Here is a 19,432-nt window from a genome sequence, read left to right on the forward strand (position 1 = left end):
CCGCTTTTGCGTCAGTCCCATCCTAAGAAGGACAAGAGCTCAGAATCCACATGTTTGGCCTTGGAGCTCTTCTTCATGAGGGAGGTGGAAGGAAGGCCTCGTTCTAGAGATCTCGTTGGTAGATGGGAAATGAACAGAGCGTGAGAGGGTCTGTCTCCTTTGGCGTCTCTGAGGGGCTGGCCCATTGCAGGAGGCCCGTGCCGATTTCCAGTTGCTGAGAGCAACAGGTGAAGTTAGACTTTGAAATCAAAAGGGGTATTTTTTTTTAATTGTTTCTCGAAGACGGGCAGTTCTTTTTATTTGTACCGAAAACCAGAAGTTACAGAGCAGTGGCTTCTGGCCTGACTCAGGCCTGCTCACATGTTTTGTTTGACCCGCCAAGATTTCCTGAGTTAAGGTCTCAGGCTAGAAAAGCAGAGTGCGGGGAACGCTGGGCCCGCATTTCTGCATGAAAACCATCTCCACGTTGCCGAAGCTGAGATGCAGCTTTCTGACCGCAGCTTCCATTTTCTTGCAGCTCCCCAACCCCCGATCACCTGCTTCTCATTACTGAAATCCTTCTCATTAAGGAAGTCCTATAAAATTCTTTATAAATTTATCAATGGCTTATGATAAAATGAACTCAGGAAACCAGAGGCCAAGTGATTCAACCACCGTCGCCGTCCCTAAGATCATCACAGCCTCTCAAAAGTGATCACACAGCCAATGCCAGGCTCCCCTCGGAAAAGCAAAGAGTGGAAATGGCTGTGCCTTTTATGGTCATGTATAGTGTTTTGGGAAAATAATGGACACAGGGCTTTGTTTTTATGATGGTTGAGAATCAATCAGAACATGGAGGACACACCCCATTCTGTTCTGGAGGCTTTGTCTCCCTAAAGCCTGATGACTGGGTGTCTAAGGCGAATGCCTACGAGGCCAGGGGTCTGTATGCAGTTGTCAGCTCCCCTGCGCCTGAGAGAAGAGGAGCCGAAATTCCTTACCTGGTTCTCCCGGGCAGCCCGCTTCTCCCATGTCCCCTTTCTGTCCTGGAGGCCCAGGGAACCCTGGGAGGCCGTCCTCGCCCCTCCTGCCATCCGGCCCGGGCTCCCCTTTGCACCCTGCGGGAAAGTTCACGATGGCAGTGGTGACAACAGTGTGACCTCCGCCAGGCTAGCATTCCCCGTGCCGGCCCTGGGCCTCCCCTGCCCACCAGCCTGCACCAGCTCATCTCATCCCGCAGCTACGGGAGGTGGGGTGAGACCCTCTCCACTTGCAGCGGGGGTAACTGAGGCTCTGCGAGGTCAAGTTACTTGATAAATTAAGGCCAATGAGCCAGTAATGGGCAGAGGCAGGATCTGAAGCCAGACCAGTGAGGTGATAAGTGAGATGTTTTCACATTTTCTTCATATTCTTTTTTGTTTTTATTTTTTTTAGATTTAAAAAAAATTGAAGTATAGTTGCTGTACAATATTCTGTAAGTTACAGGTGTGCAATATATAGTGATTCACAATTTTTAAAGGTTACACTCCATTTTGTTTTACATTAAACATGTATAGCTTTTGTAATTAAATATTATCCTTAATCATGATTTTTTTGGAAGTCTGAATGGAGTGAATAAAACTTAATGCAGCCAGTTGAGAGTCAAGTTAAATTTAAAGCAAGAATAGCAATATTTACAAACAGCTCTTACATGCACACCAATGTTCATAGAAGCACTATTTACAACAGCCAAGACAGGGAAGCAACCTAAATGTCCATCAACAGAAGACTGGATAAAGAAGTTGTATAGAACATATATACAATAGAATATTACTCAGCCATTAAAAAGAAATTCTGCCATTGCTGCAACATGGATAGACCCAAAGATTTTCATACTAAGTGAAGTAAGTCAGACAGAGAATGACAAATATCATATGATATCAGTTATATGTGGAATCTAAAAAAAATGACACAAGGTGAGGGGTATAGCTCAGTGGCAGAGCATATGCCTAACATGCACAAGGTCCTGGTTCAATCCCCAGTACCTCCATTAAAATAAATAAATAAATAAAAACCTAATTACCTCCCCCTCCAAAAAAAAAGAATAAAAAATAAATTTAAAAATGACACAAATGAACTTATTTACAAAACAGAGACTCACAAACATAGAAAACAAACTTATACTTACCAAAGGAAAAAGGAGGGGGGTAGGGATAAATTGGGAGTTCAGGATTAGCAGATATAAACTACTATATCCAGAATAGATAAACAACAAGGTCCTACTGTAAAGCAAAAAAACTATATTCAATATCTTGTAATAACCTATAATGATAAAATATATGAAAAAATAATATATATCTGTATAACTGAATCACTATGCTGTACACCAGAAACTAGCACAACATTGTAAATCAGCTATACTTCAATAAAAAACAAAACAAAACAAAAAACTCTCAGCTCTTTATGGAGGGTTACAAGGTGCCAGGCAACAGGCTAAGCCCTTTATGTGGATTATCCAATTCAGTCTTCACAGCAGCCACGGGATGAGATGCTCCCACAGGCCAGGCCGCTGGAGGGAGACTGAGGCTCAGAAAGGTCACGGCGCCGACCATGTGCGGAGGGGAGGCAGGCCCAGCAGGCCGAGTGCGGGGGCTGTGCCCATCATCGCCAGAGCCCGCCTGGTGGCCAGCCTGGAGGCTCAGGTGTGCTCCCTGGGGCCAGAGCCACCACACTGATACCTGAGCGGTTCTTTGAGTGTTTGGTTCCTTTTGCCCAAGACATGACTTCATCAGCCTCAGTCTCCTTCGGTCTGGGCAGCAGACTTGGTCCTTGCCCGTGGTGGGGAAGTGGATGGCCCTTGGCCCTAGTTACCTGAACGACTAAGCCCCTCCAGGTTTCCATCTCTGCCTGTGTTTCTCTCTCCGGCTCCCCCTCGCTCGCTCATTCTCCTGTTCTCTCTGCCACCAGGCAGCCTACAACCACCCACCGAGTCCGAGAGGGCTCACTTAAGCAGCTGTCCCTCTCTTCCGCTCTGGGGACGTGTTCTTAGCGTGGGAGCCACCTGACGGGGTGGGGCAGGGGCGGTCGTGCTCAGGTGACCTGACTTCCCCTCACCCCGGCCTCCTGCAGCTGCCTGAAATGCATCCCCCAAACCTCACTGCCTTTACGTTTTGTTCTCCCATCGCCCACCTGAGCACAGCCCCACGGACCTCCCCCCGTCACCCCACAACCTGCAGCCCCTCCCTCTGCACCCGACTGCACCACGTTCATTGTGGGCATTAGGGGTGTTCCTGGCTTTTGGGGAGCTGTCATCTTTCTCACCTCTTGGATCATAAACAGATTCTCTCGGAATGCCCTGCAGTGCCTGGACTGTGTTCTTACATGGTCATCATTCAGTAAGCAAGAAAGGACCTCCTCCCCTCATCCATCTCCTCCCCGGTGCGGGGAGATGCCCTCTTCTGTCTGGTTACTGGGCAGAAGCCTCCTCCTGGATGGAGCTGCTGTCTGCGAGCTGGCGCCTCTCTCTACCAGCTTCAGAGAGAACACCCGTTACTTTAGAAGGAAACTAGGGCCCCACGGTGAGCTCAGAGCATTCTTTTATTTCCAACCCAGTGAGATGAATCCAACACGTGGCCACTGTGGGATTCTGGAAAGGGCTGCCCAGGACTAAAGGGTCAGCAAACCAATGGGTGTATCATGACAAGACAGCAGGCCTTCCTTCCCGGCACTGACCTGCGCTGACCACACAGACGGTCAGCCCTCTCTCAGAAACTCACAGTCTATGGATGGTGCCCAAGATAACAATGAAGTTCAAGGGTGTACAATTTGCCCATTTGATTTTTTCCTTCTCAGTGACTTTCCCTGGTTATTCTCCACAGCCCCAACAACGGGTGAGCCCAGCCACCCATCTGGGCGCAGCTGATGCTCGGTTGAAACAGCGGGACTCAGCCCCGGGTGCCTGCTATACCTGAAGAGCTTTCCCAAAACACCAATGCCCGGGCCCTGCTCTCCCCGCTCTGAGTCCTGTTGGTCTGGGAGGAGGCCCGGCCATCAGTACTTTTCCAGTCCCCTCCAGGTGACTTTAACCTAGAGCTAGGACTGAGTCACTCATGAAGGAGTCACTCTTCACTGACTCTTTTAAGGACAGCATTCATACAATGCAGCTAGGCCTTCTCAAACTTGAATGTGTGTACAAATATTCCAGGCATCTTGTGAAAATGCAGATTCTAATCAGGCAGGTCTGGGGTGTGGCCTGAGGACCACACTTTGAGCAGCAAGGATGTAGCTGGTTTAGTCACTGGGTTATTAGGCCAACCTGGCCCAATTGTGCTCCTGCGGGCTCCCTGTTGGACAATGCTGGTTCCTCGAAGTCCACTCTTTCCTGATAAGCTCTGCTTTGCCCGCTCTTGCTGGGGTCTTAAATTCCTCAGTCCTCCACACTGGAATCACCTCTCCCTGTCCTGTTATCCTAATGCCTTTTATGTGAAACACCCTTAAAACAAGAATTATAATCTCTCGTTATTTAGAACTACTTATGCTCTGCCAGCTGTTTCTGCCATGAGGTTGTGAGACCCTGTAAGGGGGACACGCACATCTCATTCACATCTGTACTGCCCTCCACCTAGTGCCGTGCTTTATAAAGAGGAGAGGGGTGTGGAAGTATTGGCTGAAATGAATTTGCAGAAACCCATGACAGGCTACATCTTCTACTTGACAATTATTTTGCTAAAGCGGGGACGGAACCAGCCCCCAATATTGCAAATAGGTACACAACAAGGCAGCTTGGTTTTGAAACAAGATGGAGTGACTGGCTGAGGGCTTATGCATGCAAAGAGTGCCAAGGAAAAGAGAAGTTAGGTAACTACTCTGAATTCCCAGTGCTCATGGGCTGTTGAAAGAAGCTGGTCCCATCAACGCCCAATGAACTTACTGCGCAAACACAGACGCAAAGCAGCAAATTCGAACAACAGAACTCCATGCTAACACGAGGAAGGCTCAGGGCTGCTCTGCATGCTACCCAAGAAGTACACAGACTCCGGCAGACCCTTAGCTACTTGGGTTTGGGGGAGACACAAGGGAAACAGATGGCACCAAATTCAGTTCTACTTCCAAATCCTTTGGCTCTGAGCCAGAAAGAACCAGACCCACAGCTGCGAGGTGGGAAAAACGGGAAAGGGAGTGATCTTGTGCCTCTTGGGTTATCTGGCACTTTTGTTTCTAGAATTTGTTATATAGAATCACAGGCACTGCCACCACTTGGTCTAAAGAGATCGGTGACCTACAGATGGCCAGCTCAAACTCCCTAATCTCTGTAAGTTACCCAGCAAGGTGGGGATGTCTGAAGAGAGAATGAACCATTTGGAGGAGACTTTTTAAAGGAATGGTTTGGTTTGGTCTAAATATTTAAATAAGAATCCTCTACCGTGCCAACGACCGAGCAATGCTCAAGTCCCCCGGGTGAACAGTGACACCCACGCCATCACTTAAAGCGACCCTCCTGCCCCCTTTCCTCTTCCTCCCCAAAGTGGAACACTTCCTCCTGCCCCCTTGTAGCTGTTTCTGCTCCACTGAGCCCCGATTCAATTGGTTTTAATTCAAAGTCAAACCAACATCTATTAATGACTAATTAATGATGGAGCATCTACCCTGTGGTGCTAAGAGGTTTCAAAATTTCATGTCCAAAAGCCACCCAAGTATAAAATATTAAAGTACAAGTTCACCATAAAAACAGAAGGGAGCTGCCAATCCCATTATTATCATGGTTAAGTTTTTGGATAAATGTAGAAAAAACGTGTATGTAAGGGGATCTTCCACGCTTCATCCCTACGAGTTGTTGAGGTTCTGGACAAAAAGCTACATAGCAAAACGCCTGGATTTTCATTTCCGCCATCTGTGATGCAAGGGACGAACAACCAGCGTGAGGCTCGTACCTGGTCCTGGGGGGCCTCTCATTCCCGGGGGCCCCATGGCTCCTTCTGGTCCTCTTGGGCCTGGTGCCCCAGGAAGCCCCGGGATTCGGGGGCAGGCATCCTCGTCTGCAGGAGGCCCAGGTTCACCTGAAATTGGAATCACCACTCATGTGAGGGACCTGAGCTCCTTCTGCTGTCTCTGCTGGGGCGGGCTTCTGACACTACGCTGAAATCTAGAATGTTCAACAGTGCGAAGCATTGTCTTGTTCACTATGTGCTGCATGAAAACTTTTTCCTAGGAAGCTTTTTGTTGAATGAACGAAGGACTGAAAGAATGAATGAGCAGATGGGATTTCAGTCAGAGGAAGCAAAAGAATGAAAAGTATGAAACAGTGAAAGTTGGCTGAGATGGCACTAGTTTGGGGGCCTTCAAAGGATTTGCAATCTTTGGGCCATTTCTTACTAGGTGCCAGCATGGGGGGAGGGACCAGTGGGTTCCTAAAACCCAGTTTAATGTTGCTCTGATTCATTAGCCTACACTGCGGCCAGCTGGACTCCCATGGTGTCCACTACTCAAGGAGACAGAATTTCAGGATTGCTAGTCACTGAAGCAGTGACTTTCAGCCTTGAGTGCACGCTGGAATGTTCCAGGGAGTTGTAAGAATACTGATATCTGGGCCCCAGCCCAGAAATACTGCTCTAATTGGTACAGGATGTGTTCTGGGCAGTGCCCTCAAGCTTGATTGCAGAATAAACCCATCTGCAGAGCTTTTCAAACATACTGATGCCGGCACTCCATTGGGACTTATTAAAAAGGAATTTCTCGGGGTGGAACCCAGGCATCACTAATTTTTTAAACTCTCCAGATAATTCCAGTGTCTGCCAGGGCTGAGAAGCACCGCTGTAAAGCTGTGGTTCTGATGTTACCACATCAGAATCAGGCTTGTCAGAGCCCAGAGTTTCTGAGTTAGTGGGTCTGGGTGGACCCCAATATCTGCACGTCTAACATGTATGTAATGTGCCCAGAGGAGGCTGATGGAGCCCTAAACCACCCAGGTTTAAAATGTTTTTTCTTCCTGGTTACCTTCACATCTTTAAGACTTTTTTTTTTCCCCCTAAATCTTCATTCAGTCACCCTGCAAACATTCCACAAGGGAAAAGAAATAATAATAACACCCTAATGATACCAGCTAACACTTACTGGATGCTTCATCGGGCATCAGACCTCATGCTAAGTGCTTTGTGATTAAATTCTCCCACCCAGCCTGTGTGTGAGTGTGTGTGTGCACTACTGTTATTAGAATGTTACGGGAAAGGAAACTCAGGCTTGGGTGAGTAAGTGACAGTGAATACACAGCACAGTTTAGATTAAAATCATAAACCATAAACTGCCTTAAGAACTCAACATCTGCATGATGAATTCTATGAAGTGCAACGTATTTTAAAACACACTGTTTTATTAGTTATGGGTTTCTTAAAATCCATGCAAATTTGCAAAATAAGTTTGAGAACAACAATGATAAAGCAGTGAGAAAATCCTCGAAAACATGGCCATAATGAGAACATAGCCTATACAGTGATTGCTGGGTCTGTGCAAAATGGACTTGAACCCTATAAGCTGTTTGGAATTGAACCCCCTGTAAAATGTTGTATGAAACCAGAAGTAACACCAAGTCGGAGGCGTTTTTACGGACTGTACAGTTTAATGTAAAACTTGTCTTTTCTGCTCTGGGTGACTTGAGAGCGATGTGTGTGGGCATTTCCTCTTTTCCCTGAATAATCGGGTGCATGATGGTGGGAATTTACCGGTGCAGGTGGAGTGGAGGAAACAGGTAAGTGAAAGGGGGTGGGCGGGCAGGGGTTTGGCTGATAATTCACATGTAGGGTGTTGATGCTATTTCCGGTGAGTTCATACACTCAGCCACAGAGTAAACACTAAAAGGGCTGAAGTGAAAACACATTAAATACATGCTGGTAATTTTTAACTACGAACATTTCTTAAAATTCTGATTTTACTTTTCTTTACTTTTTGATAAACCAGAAGCTGAAAGAAAGGGGCTGAGGCATCTCTTCTAAGGACCCTAAAAATAATCCACAGCGTCTCTATTCAAGGCAACGTTCCTTAGGGTTAATAACAGACGCCTGGAATGAACACATTCACGAGTTTCCTTTTCTTCTTTGGAGAAACTCTTTTTATTCTCTTTGAAAATGCCAGCCACAGAATAGTATGTTGCCCTTGCACTGTGGAGGATTAAGTGAACACTGAGCGGAGAAGAAGAATGGCATTTTCATTTTTACACACAAAGAAATTTGCTCCTTGAACATGGACTTCGGGCTGGAGAGGAAGGCTCGTCACAGCCCCTCGCTGGGTGGCTGGGACCCAGCTTTTCATGTTGCTGATCCAGCTTGTTTTAGGGACGTTCTCTGTATTTATGTTGTAGGCTTTATACAGGAAACTTACACTGGCATGTACTGTAGCATTTGACAGAGAGAGCGCTTGTACTCTGTGCCTGAATGGAAATTATTTAAGCTGAGTACCTACACTGGCTTGACAACCTATAATGAGGCTCGGCACGGGGACCCCCTAATACGGGGTTGCTGTATCTGTACCGAGAAGCAAAGGCATTAAAACCTAATATAATTGCAGCACCTCATCTAAAAAATTAACAAAGCTTAACTCACAAAGATAGTAAAAAAAAAAAAAAAAAAGAAAGAAAGAAAGAAAAGGCAAGTATGGAAATGACTGGACACAAGATTTAAAGGAAATTATTAATTTTATGGCAACGCTTACCTCTGGAACCTGGAGAGATCCAAGAAACGAGGCCACACAGCGATTTTCATATGGTGGAGAGAGATTTTAAATGCGTGAATTAGGACAAAAGTGAAACAGATCATCTGAGAACGTAAATACTGATTTGAGGACGGTACTGATGATAAGCAGATTGACAGCATCTTATTTACATAAAAAGTCCGCATCACCGTTATTGACAAGAACAGCTGTGATTCACGGAGTTTTCGTATCTAGAAAGACCTGAAATGAAACTCTCTTGCACAACGCAAAATTCGAGTTGATTTCTTACAGCAAATATGTCCTAATTTAATGTATAATAGAAACTGCATTCAACACGGCTTTCTTATTCTTTGGCCTTGAGTGCTAATTTTGGAGATTGCAAAATGTTTTGAACTGACTCCCTAATATTGATTTAGGATCTTGAAGAATATTACTTCTGCCAATCTCAGATACACAGGTCTGTTTGCCCTTCCAACTCTTCCTTGGCTTATAATGATTCTATGATGAAAACGTGTTGTCTGTAGAGCTTAAATCGAATAGCTTTTCATCTTCATAGGAGCTAATGTATTTTACAGAAAAAGTTAAATAAAACATATAGGAAAATCAATGGGAGGGCATTCAAGGACAGGAACTGAATATACAATCTTCGCATCCAATAATCAAATCAGTCTTTGCCTCTTATGTGAGGGAACACAGATTTATTTACCTTAGAAAAATGTAAAAATCAAGTCCTAATTTTCAAACTTCCTTGTTCTGTTAATAAGTAAGTTTCTTAAACCTGAGACTTCATAGTGTGGCCTGAGATAAATCCAATCTTTATCCAAAAGGGCTTAACTTCTTAGAGTTTGCTAGTAATTTCAGAGCGATTACTTTCTGAAAGATGACCCTCATGGTAAATATCTGAACAAAACGCTGTGTGTAGGCTGCTAGGTGAAGGTGACTAGGCATCAGAAGCTTACCTGGAGCACCCGAGGGCCCTCGTCTGCCTGGAGGTCCAGGTAAACCCTTCTCTCCAGTGGCCCCAGGAATTCCATGTGGCCCCTGTGGCCCTGGGAATCCCATTGGTCCTAAAAAGAGTATATGAAGACGAGGACACGGGAATGAAGCAGTATAAAGACAATGACAGTTTGATGGGCTGCACTCAGAGGTTCACTTCGAAACAATGCAGGACAAAGTCAGTCTTAGAGTGCAGAGTAGGGCTTCTGCAGGGCTGCGAAGGGCTGCCTCTGTCTGAGGGAAACGCATCGAAAGGACTTTCATTCCATGATCAAGACGAAACTAAAGTAGAGTGAAAAGCTCAGTAATCCTGAACTTTCTCCGGAGACCATCAAAGGGCTGCGACTGAAGGGCAAATAATGACAGGTGCCCCCCTGCCTGGGGACCACGTGCCTCCCGGGCCCATGTTCCCACCCTTCTCTTGCTCACTTTCTGTCTCAGCTGCACCGGCCCCTCTGTGCCTCGCACGTGCTGTTCCTTCTCTCCTCCCCATCCACAAAGTCCTCCTCACTCTGCAGAGTGCAGATCATGCCAGGGAAGCCATTCCTGGAATCTTAACCCAAGCCCAGCTGCCTTTTGATAAGCACTCAGAGAAGTGTGCTGACTACTCCACTCAGAGCATTTACCTCAGTCTCTAACAATGGATCCTTTAATGTGAGTGTTTCTGCCTTCCCCTATGAAACCCTGTGCTTAACTTCATTAGAGTGAGGACTCTGTTTAAATGTGTTCACAACTATACTTCTGTAGGTTACTAATAGATATTTATGGAATAGATCAAATATCTCCCATCATGTAAGTCTTAAAAGGTTAACTGAGGAAAACTCCCTCATCCTTTTTAACAGTTAAGCACTCTTTGGCCCTTACGCCTCCAGTAATGCAAGTTAAGAAGCATGATTAGTGGTTCCACCACTATTTCTAACTCTTTGTATTTATATGGTTTGCTATTTCCCTAATCCTCAAGTATATTTCCAGGTGGAGGTTCATTCTCTAGGGTAACCACTGGGGAGGAGGACTGTCTTATTTGGGAGAGGAACAAGGTTGTATAGCCAGCCCCCTCCTCCTTCCTCTTAGTGACTACAGTGCTGTCATGTCTTTCCATTTCTGGGGTTTAATAACTGGAAGCCCAAATACCTGCAGGCATAAGCCACATTCTCTAAAATTGATTTTATTGCTAATAAAGATGAAAGGGGCTGCTGTGTACTGTTGTAGAGGTTGTGCACTGCGCAATCCCAGGGACACCATTTGCATTACAGTCATGGCAGCCTCGTGGTGATTTTGACCTCCCCTCTGCCCTAATCATTTGTCTTATTGCACATTTGGTTCAGAAGTCAGGCAGGGTGCTAGTTATTGGACTCCTGCAAACTTCAACTTCTGCTCCTCTCTGGTATCCAGCTTCCTTATACATAAGGGAGGTAAAATAGATAATCACTGTTGGACTCTTCTCAACAAAATATTCTATGAACCTAATAATGCTCTAAAATTCTCGTGGCCAAGAACTAAGATCCCCAAATATTAGCAGTTCGGTAAAAATTAATTAAAATAAATATTTTAGCCTTCAATAGTGAGGGAATTCAGTAATAAAGACCCTTTTGTGAATATGTAAAAGCAAAGTTGGCAGACTAAAACTGAACTGTCCAATATAGAAGCCACTAACCACACGTGACTAGTGAACACTGGAAATTGGCAAGTCCAAATCGCGTTGTGCTGTAAGTCTAAAATACACACCAGATTTCCAAGGCAGAAAGGAATGTCTTATTTGGGAGATGTACTAGGTTTGTACAAGCAGCCCAAATTATCCCTTTGATAATTTATATTGATTTTATGTTAAAATAATATTTGAATATATTATGTTAAGTAAAATATGAAAGTTCATTTTATTTCTTTCGACTTTTTAAAATGTGGCTACTACACCTTTTAATTACATGTAGCTTGCATTAATTGTCTACTGTTCAGTTCTGGTCTAGACAATTATCAAGTGCATTATTAGGGGCTAAAGATGAACTTGTGTTTCTTCTTCTTACTTGTCCAACTGTTACCCAAACTTTAGGACTCTTCAGGAAAGCCAGGACATTCTGGAAAATGTAGTCACTATTTCCATAGGAAATAAGAATTCTCTCACAGTGTGGTGAACACCCCAGACCCTCAAAATCCAGATAACGGAAGTCAGATTTGGCTACTTAAAGACCAACTTGCATTCATACCTTTCTGGCCGTCTTTACCATCACATCCTGGGAGGCCTTTGTGTCCTGGAGGGCCCGGCGGGCCGGGGGGACCTGGCGGCCCCGGCAGGCCACAGTCACCTGGTTCCCCTTTCAGAAGGTCAACGCTCCCAGGGGGCCCTGGAGGTCCAGGTTTTCCTGACCACAGGGAATAGGAAAAAAGTTTCTTTCACTCAAAGACAAACATGCATGCAGGCTGCCTGAGAGCTTCTAAGGGAAAGTAATTGAATGATTTACAGTCAAGGATGCAAGGAATTAGAAGAAAAGGAAAGTCAAGTGCATCAGAGGTGAAACAGTGTGTCTCAGGGAGCCCCAGGTGAGAAACGATGTAAGCAGTCTGTTAGTAACTGTTAGACAACGTGAGCTAAGCAAAGCCTTCTCCTCAGAGCCACTCCTTTGGGAAGTATCGGTTTATGGTTCTTCTTTGTATTCCCACCCCACTGCTTTAACACAATGGATGGAAGGATGGGTGGATGGATGGATGGAGGGAGGGAGGGAGGGAGGGATGGAAGGCAGAGAGATAATAGGCTTTTGAAAAAATCTGGCTGATGGAAAAGTAATATCCACTCAATTCAACTTAAAATTCTATTTGAAAACCCGTGTCTACACATGGGAATTGAGCCCAAATTCTGTTCCTACTTAGCTTCAATACTTCTAGCACATTTTGAGCATTTTCCTTTTTTTTCCAGTGTAAAGTAAGATTATGTATTTTACCCCATTCTTACTAAAATTCTAAAGATTGAAAGGCAGTGGGTTTGTGCTTCTCTGGAAGAGCTCTGTGAGCTGGTGGGAATGTGACTGTCTGCATTTGGCAAAACACTGCACCGAGCTATGCCCTTTTCCCAACTCCCTGACCTGCTTGGGTCCAGTCTTACTTTGTTAAACTTGCTAGAGTTTGTGCTGGTGAACTGATGAGAGGAACAAAATCTACTGTTAGTAGGCACGGGAAGAGACTCTGCTTCTGTGTGTGCGTCAGGTCTGGGTCCTGTCACTCTGGGCCAGCGGACATGCTGTATGTGCAGGTGCTGAGACCAACAAATAGATGAGAGAGCCTCCTGCTTGCCCCTTCTGCACCCTCTGCTCAGCATCAAGCCGGCGATGGGAAAAGTGTTTCTCATACCTCTTGGACCATCGGGGCCAGGAGGTCCCTGATCTCCAGGCAGACCTGGGTCCGGAATGTCACCCTTAGGAGCTCTTCCTGGGGCACCTGCGGGACCAGGCGGTCCAGCTCTCCCTGGAGGGACAAGGTCAGATGTTAGTCTTATTACATTGGAAGGTTTGGATTTAGTCATTGAGAGAAGGGCAAAGCGTGCTGCTTCTTACCTGGGGGGCCTGGGGGGCCTGGGGGGCCTTTTTCTCCAAAAAGTCCTGGAGGAGAAATTCCTGGGCTCCCGGGGTCTCCTGGCTCCCCTTTTGGCCCAGGTATTCCCGGTGGACCTGGTGGGCCCATTTCATGTGAACCTTAATGAGGAAAACAGCATTAGCACTGCATGTTCTCCTGTGTGTCCCTGTTGTGGCGTCTGCAAAGAAATTGCGTCCAAATAAGCACATGACAGGGGAGCAGCCGGTTCTTCTGGGACCAGCCACTGGCTGCAAGGGCGACCCGAATGGCGGCGACCCTTCCTGGGTTGCCATCTGCTCTCTTAAGACCCATCACGCTTGTCCAGCAGAGACAAGATTTGAATATTTCCCAGATTCAAAAACACGACAGCTTCAACCTTTCCAATGGAAAGAGTGAAACAAATGAGATCTGACAGTAAGTGACTGTGAACAAACTGGTTTGAAATTCAGTGGTGGAAACTGGCAAATACATAGAACCATTGTGCAGTTTCACGGTGAAAAGGGAGAACTTCACTGGTTTCTCGTGGAGGGCACACATTTTATCAGACTATTCGGAAGAGCCACGAAACGCATCCTAAGTGACCTAAATGACTTCTTGATCTTCCAAACTGTATAAAGGTTTTGTCCCTCCCCAGCGACAGATCCCAACCCAGCAGCCCGACAATTCAGTCCTTTTCCTGCAGTCCCTCGAATCTGCAAGTCTGATTCCAGTTACCTTGTCTGATTGTGCGCTGTTTCTCTGAAAAGTAATGCAACCAACGTGCACTCTACAGAACCAGCTGCACTGTGGATGGTCAGCTCATGTGTGATATCAAAAATCACAGCCATGTGTTCAGGTAACTTGTTTGAGCAGCAGGCTATGGAGGGAGGCTAGAAACGCTAATTAGACCTGCGTGGTCATACTTGGCATCACTACACTTAAAACAATACCCCCAAAGTCCCGACTACTTTATTTGTTATTCATAACATTTTGAAATCTAGCTCCAACTGAGCAATTATTCGGAGTATTTTTAATAGATAGTCACCAGCAGTATTAACAAAAGTCACTGTTAACCAACCATTCCTTCTGAAATAGGGGTTTCTCAGGGGTCCTTTTTATTTGTCATCTTCAGCACCAAAAACAGTTTCAACATTCTGTCTCTAAGCTAAACCAGTGTCTTAGTTTCGCACCCAAATCTCATGACGGGAGGAAACACCAGCGGATTTCCTGGTCCAGTGATTGCAGTTCAGCCTCTTACAAAGGGTTTTCTCTTACCTGAAGCACCTTTGGTTCCTTTCTGACCCTTTAAGCCATGCAAGCCGTTCAGGCCCGGCGACCCGGAAGGACCTGAAACACATCACAGGCCTGTGACCCACAGGGGAAGGCTAGCTGGCCAAGGTCTCTGGCTGCATCCTGCAGGCACCGTCCGGCGGAGGGTCAGCTGATGGGGACGGATTCTCCAGGCGGGAACCATGAGATCTCACCACCTAAACGTCATTATCAGGGCGGAATCCATGCCAGTGGTCATCATTTAACACCTTCATTTGATGGACGTTTTCTGTTAAGACAGCTTAACACACACCTTTCTTTGGTTTTAACACACTGCTGGTGGTTTATGACCGCACCATGAATCTCTCTCACCAGATACAACCCAGAATTACTGAATCTTGGTATAGGAGATGACCTCCAGTTTTATGACAATAAAATCATCCTTGACAAGGAAAGAGACTGGGTGGGAGCAAAGCTGGGCCATCTTTCCCCCAGACTCAGAACCTTCCCACGCCACCCTGGTTGGTACATTCTCCTTTCTTCAGAATCTAGTCAGATAAGTGCCATAGGACAATGGGGGCAGGGGGGCCTGTGGCATTCTGGGGAATACAGGCCCGATTGATTTTTTTTTTTTAAGCAGAAAAAACAGGCCTGCAGGTCAAGTGTGGCTGTAGCTAGTTCTTTGCAACTACTTCTTTCAAAGAGAACCATTCTGATGCCTCTTTACAGAGACTAAATTTATATCATGATGATCACTGAGAATGCTTTTCTCTGTACTCAGACAAGATCTCCTTTCAGAACCTTCTGTCAGTTGTCACTGTCGTTCTCCACAGATATACTCATCTGACTTTACAGACGTTGTCACTGAACACTGAACACCTATACGTTTATAGAGATCTTTATATCTATACGTATAATATACTTACTATATATAATATGTTTATTTATAATATATAAATCTATAGATTTACAGGGAAGAAGTGAAGGGAAGGAGGAAGGGAGGGGAGAGGCAGATCTCTAACAGGAACAGAACATCTCCTGGCTACTAATTCTTCTGCCAAGTGCTTCACGCACGTCTCACTGGTTGATCTGGGAAAAAGAATCTTCTTTTCAGCCCCAGGCAGCGCCCGGTCACCTTCCTATTTCATTAATGGATTTCCATCCAGGAACTGTTCTTTCTCATCCAAGGCTAGAAGCCCCTCAGTGCACAGCCAGCCTTTCACCCACTTTAGGGTCACACGCCTCTACCTTGCCGTCCTCACACCCTCAGCTGATGACTAACACCCGGAAGTGCCCCTCATCCTCCCCAGGACACCCACACGGAGCTCCCTCGATGCCCTTCGGCCAGTGCCCAGCCCACTCTGCACAACGCACCTGTCTGCGGTGACTGGTTTACTTTGAGTAAATCAGTTGAGGGCAAGATCAGGTCTTGTTACTCTTTCTACGCACTGTTTGGCATATCTCCTGACAGTAAGTGCTCAATAAACGTTTGTCGAGTGAGTGAATGAATGAACGTACAAATTTGGAGCAGGGAGGGTGAGGGACTTGATGGGTGGAGAGAAAGTTATAAAAAAGAGTGGACTCCAATCTCTACTTGCACGTCACATCTGTCATTGATAGATTTATGGGCTGTGGAAGATTTGGGGAAGTTAGAGCTATCCCCTGTGTATAAATAACTCAAGTGCTAGTTATTGTCTCTTCATTAAAGCACGTCCTCTGTAGACTACCTGTTGGAAGATGGATCAGTTAGTTGGTTCCATTTTATTATTTATGGGTACTTGAAACAAAGTTATTCTATTTTTAAAATCTAAATGTTAGATTGCTGCGAATGAGCCATCTTCTCTTTTTTTTTTTTAAGTTGAAATGTATTTGATTCACATTGTCGTGTTAGTTTCAGGGACAGCACAGTGATTCAGTTGTAGGTTCACTACAGGTTTAGCTACATTCTCTTGCACCCCCCCCCCCAAAAAAGTAAATGCACCCTTATTTTCCCTAAAGCTTGTATTTCCTAACCATTTTTACCGGTTCTGGCTGAATTTATTTTCCAATTCTCTTTTCTATTTCTGAGCAAATGTTTCAAGTTTGCACCAAAAGAACACACAGACCTTCTTCATCTGCCAAATCCGGATATTTATTGCCATCTATCTGAAATGATGATACATTTTTTGAGACTACTTCACTATTTCAATGTGTTTTGATCTCCAGCTTAAGCCACCAGGATTAATGGCTTGGAGGACTTGGCTGGGGGTGGAATGTCTCAGCTTCTGCCAACTCTCCATTGTCACATCAACACATCCAGACCCTGTGCTGTCACCATCCCAGCCCCCCACCACTGCTGAACTGGCCGACTCTTATCTGACCCAACGTTATCTTTCTAAATTGAATGCAGCTACATCTGGGTAGGGTTTTGAGGGCAATTTTTCCTTTTTATTGGAAGCTTTTTATCAGCCCCATCTCTAAATCAGAAAGTTGTTCATGCATAAAATACATACAGGGCAGATGAGAGGCAATTAGTCTAACAAAGCACATTCCTTGGTAATGAGGATTTTTTATTCACCTCTCTGGTCGTCCTCTTGCTTAACGACCATCATTTGAGGCTGCATCTCACTGCAGCTCACAGGCCGGGGGCCCTCCTCTAACCAGGGAGACTCAAATCTCCCACCCCAGCCGTAATCATAATTGCAGTTTCCATCTGTGTTAGGCAGCAGACTCTTTGGGACCAGATTCCCACTCTGAGGTTTTCCTTTGTTCGAAAGCCTGGAAATGCCACTTTATGCCCCAGGGGCCTCTAACGGCCTTTATGCTTTTTATAGGGTGACCAACTTGTCCCTGCCTGCCAGTGGCTTCCATCTTCCAAGCACTGAAAGTCCTATGTCCTGAGCATCCCCGGTCCTGGGCACACCGGGACAGCTGGTCACCCTAACTTTAAAGATGGGAAAGAGAGACCTTTCTTTGTGACTACAGGTAATGGTTGAACAAAGTGGAACACTTAATCAAAACCGATTCTGAAATAAGACTGAATGGTTTTTTAATTCAGAAAACAGATGAGTGCCTCCTAGGAGATGCACAAGATCTAAGACATGGTGTCTTAACCATGGAGTCTCGGTCCCCAAATGTACTCGGTGACAAGCGCTGACGAGACAACGAGGAAAAGAAAGAAACAGCCTCTGACTTGACAGAACAAACAGGCAGTTACCCTGAGCGGTAAGTGCTGTGGGGACAGGGCAGGAGGGGACAATCTGGCCAAAAAAAGGGAAGGAGGATGTTTCCATGATTTTCACAGTTCTAAGGTGCCTGGCACGTCCATGGCTGAGAAAAGCCATTTCCAGGTGCTTTTTTTCTTATGAAATAGTTTACCTGCCACCAACCAAAATAATCCCGCCCACAGTCCCTACACGTTCTCATGCTGAAGATTACTGTCTTTAGCTTTCCTTTGTCCAGTCTTATTTGAATGCCTAGCTAGGAATCAAGCACCTTCCTTTTAGAGGCATAGGTACTGGAAAATGTAAATCTAAGAATCGAGCTGTTTTTATATATGTCGAAGTTAAATTTTAAATCTGCTTGAACACAAGCAGGACTCAGGATCCATATGGCCTGTCCTGGCCAAGCGAACAACTTTGAGTTCAGCAGCTGGTCTGTTCAAACAAGATAATCAGTCCCCTTGACTTATTTAGAACATACCTCAAATATTTAGTTTCTCAGTTCAAAGTGTTTCTGCTGGAGTGCAGTTCATTTTCCTATCAGCGTGATAAACGGCAACAATGGATTTATACTGTAGACGTTTTCATTCTTAGGAATGTCTCTCACTGTTTTGTGTTTTTCCAAACAAGACTGGTAGTTCCCTGGGCTGTTTGCAATGAAACAGTGTCACTGCGTGGTCAGGAAGCAACACTGCAGGATCCATCTGTGCACTGCTGTGAATATTTGGGTTGATATATTCATTTTTCTCACCTTCTCTTCTTGACAAACTTACTATTTCAGAGCACTGAATTATGGTGCAATTGGAAATAATTTTGTTATTCAAGCAAAGTCGTTAGCCATTAGTTTTTCAATAACATCATACTGAAGTTGGGTGATAAATGTAAACTAATTCAAGGCAAGGAAGGAACAGCAATAGCAAAATAAATTTTGTCATTTTTGTCAAACTGGGTGTGTAGAATGGCACCAAGCCACTTGAAAATCTTGGCTATTTTCTTAAACTAGGAGAGTTGGAAAAAGTGGAGATACAGCAGAAGTAAAATAGTGGGAAATGTTTTCTTTTGGTTCTTTACCAATTTTGTCTTCCAGACACTCAAAAAAGCATCAAAGACTACCCCACCGGGGCTGGACGGATTGCCAGAGACAGGAAACCGCCACAATAGCCAGAGGGACTCCTAAAATAACAGAATGATCATTTTACTTGGAACCCTAAACTTATCACCAATCATGACCCTCCATGTGACTAAAAATGCCAGTGAAGACAAGGAAAAAGAAGAAAAACAGTACGAAGATATTTTGTCTTGTGATGGGAGCTTTTCCCGTCAAGTTACTTGGCTGTGTAGAAATACGTACGTGTACCAACTCTTCAAAATAAATGGCTTCCCTCTCTGCAGAGGCACCAGGTAATATTTACTACACTACTACTTGCTGGAAAACTGGAATTATCTGAAATCTGTCTGATGAAGGAAGAGGTAAGAGTGTGGGAAAAACATTAATTGGATTTTCAAAACAATAAACTGAGTAAGCCCCAAAGAAGGGATTTCCCATTCTTCTGAGAGCAGGTACTTTTTATTTTATCAAAATTTGGTGTATGAATGAGCCAATGAGCAGAAGGTAAGTGGGAAGAAAAGGAAGGAAGGAGACAGAGGAATCTTGGTTACAGAAATCTACCGAGACTTGACCTTCAACCTCAGTTGTTCATTCCTCTATTTTTCCATTAATTAATTAGTTGTAAGTACTTATTTATTTGTAAAAATAAATTTACATATTT

At 45.0% G+C, this 19,432-nt stretch overlaps 1 protein-coding gene across 3 annotated transcripts in view; it reads right to left on the minus strand.

Annotated features, from left to right (window-relative positions):
• The window catches only part of COL4A4 (collagen type IV alpha 4 chain), a 121,081-nt gene that overhangs the window by 8,435 nt on the left and 93,214 nt on the right, over positions 1-19,432 (minus strand). The window contains exons 39-46 of one of the 3 annotated variants that reach the window (XM_074364408.1): positions 14,470-14,541; positions 13,197-13,334; positions 12,994-13,107; positions 11,856-12,011; positions 9,618-9,725; positions 8,659-8,667; positions 5,889-6,014; positions 981-1,097 (exon numbers count right to left, since the gene is read on the minus strand). In XM_074364408.1, coding sequence (XP_074220509.1) covers positions 981-1,097; positions 5,889-6,014; positions 8,659-8,667; positions 9,618-9,725; positions 11,856-12,011; positions 12,994-13,107; positions 13,197-13,334; positions 14,470-14,541 — 840 coding nt within the window. The other 2 variants (XM_074364409.1, XM_074364410.1) reach the window with 2 other exon arrangements.

Source organism: Camelus bactrianus, chromosome 5, assembly GCF_048773025.1.
Source record: "Camelus bactrianus isolate YW-2024 breed Bactrian camel chromosome 5, ASM4877302v1, whole genome shotgun sequence".
Lineage (NCBI taxonomy): Eukaryota > Metazoa > Chordata > Mammalia > Artiodactyla > Camelidae > Camelus > Camelus bactrianus.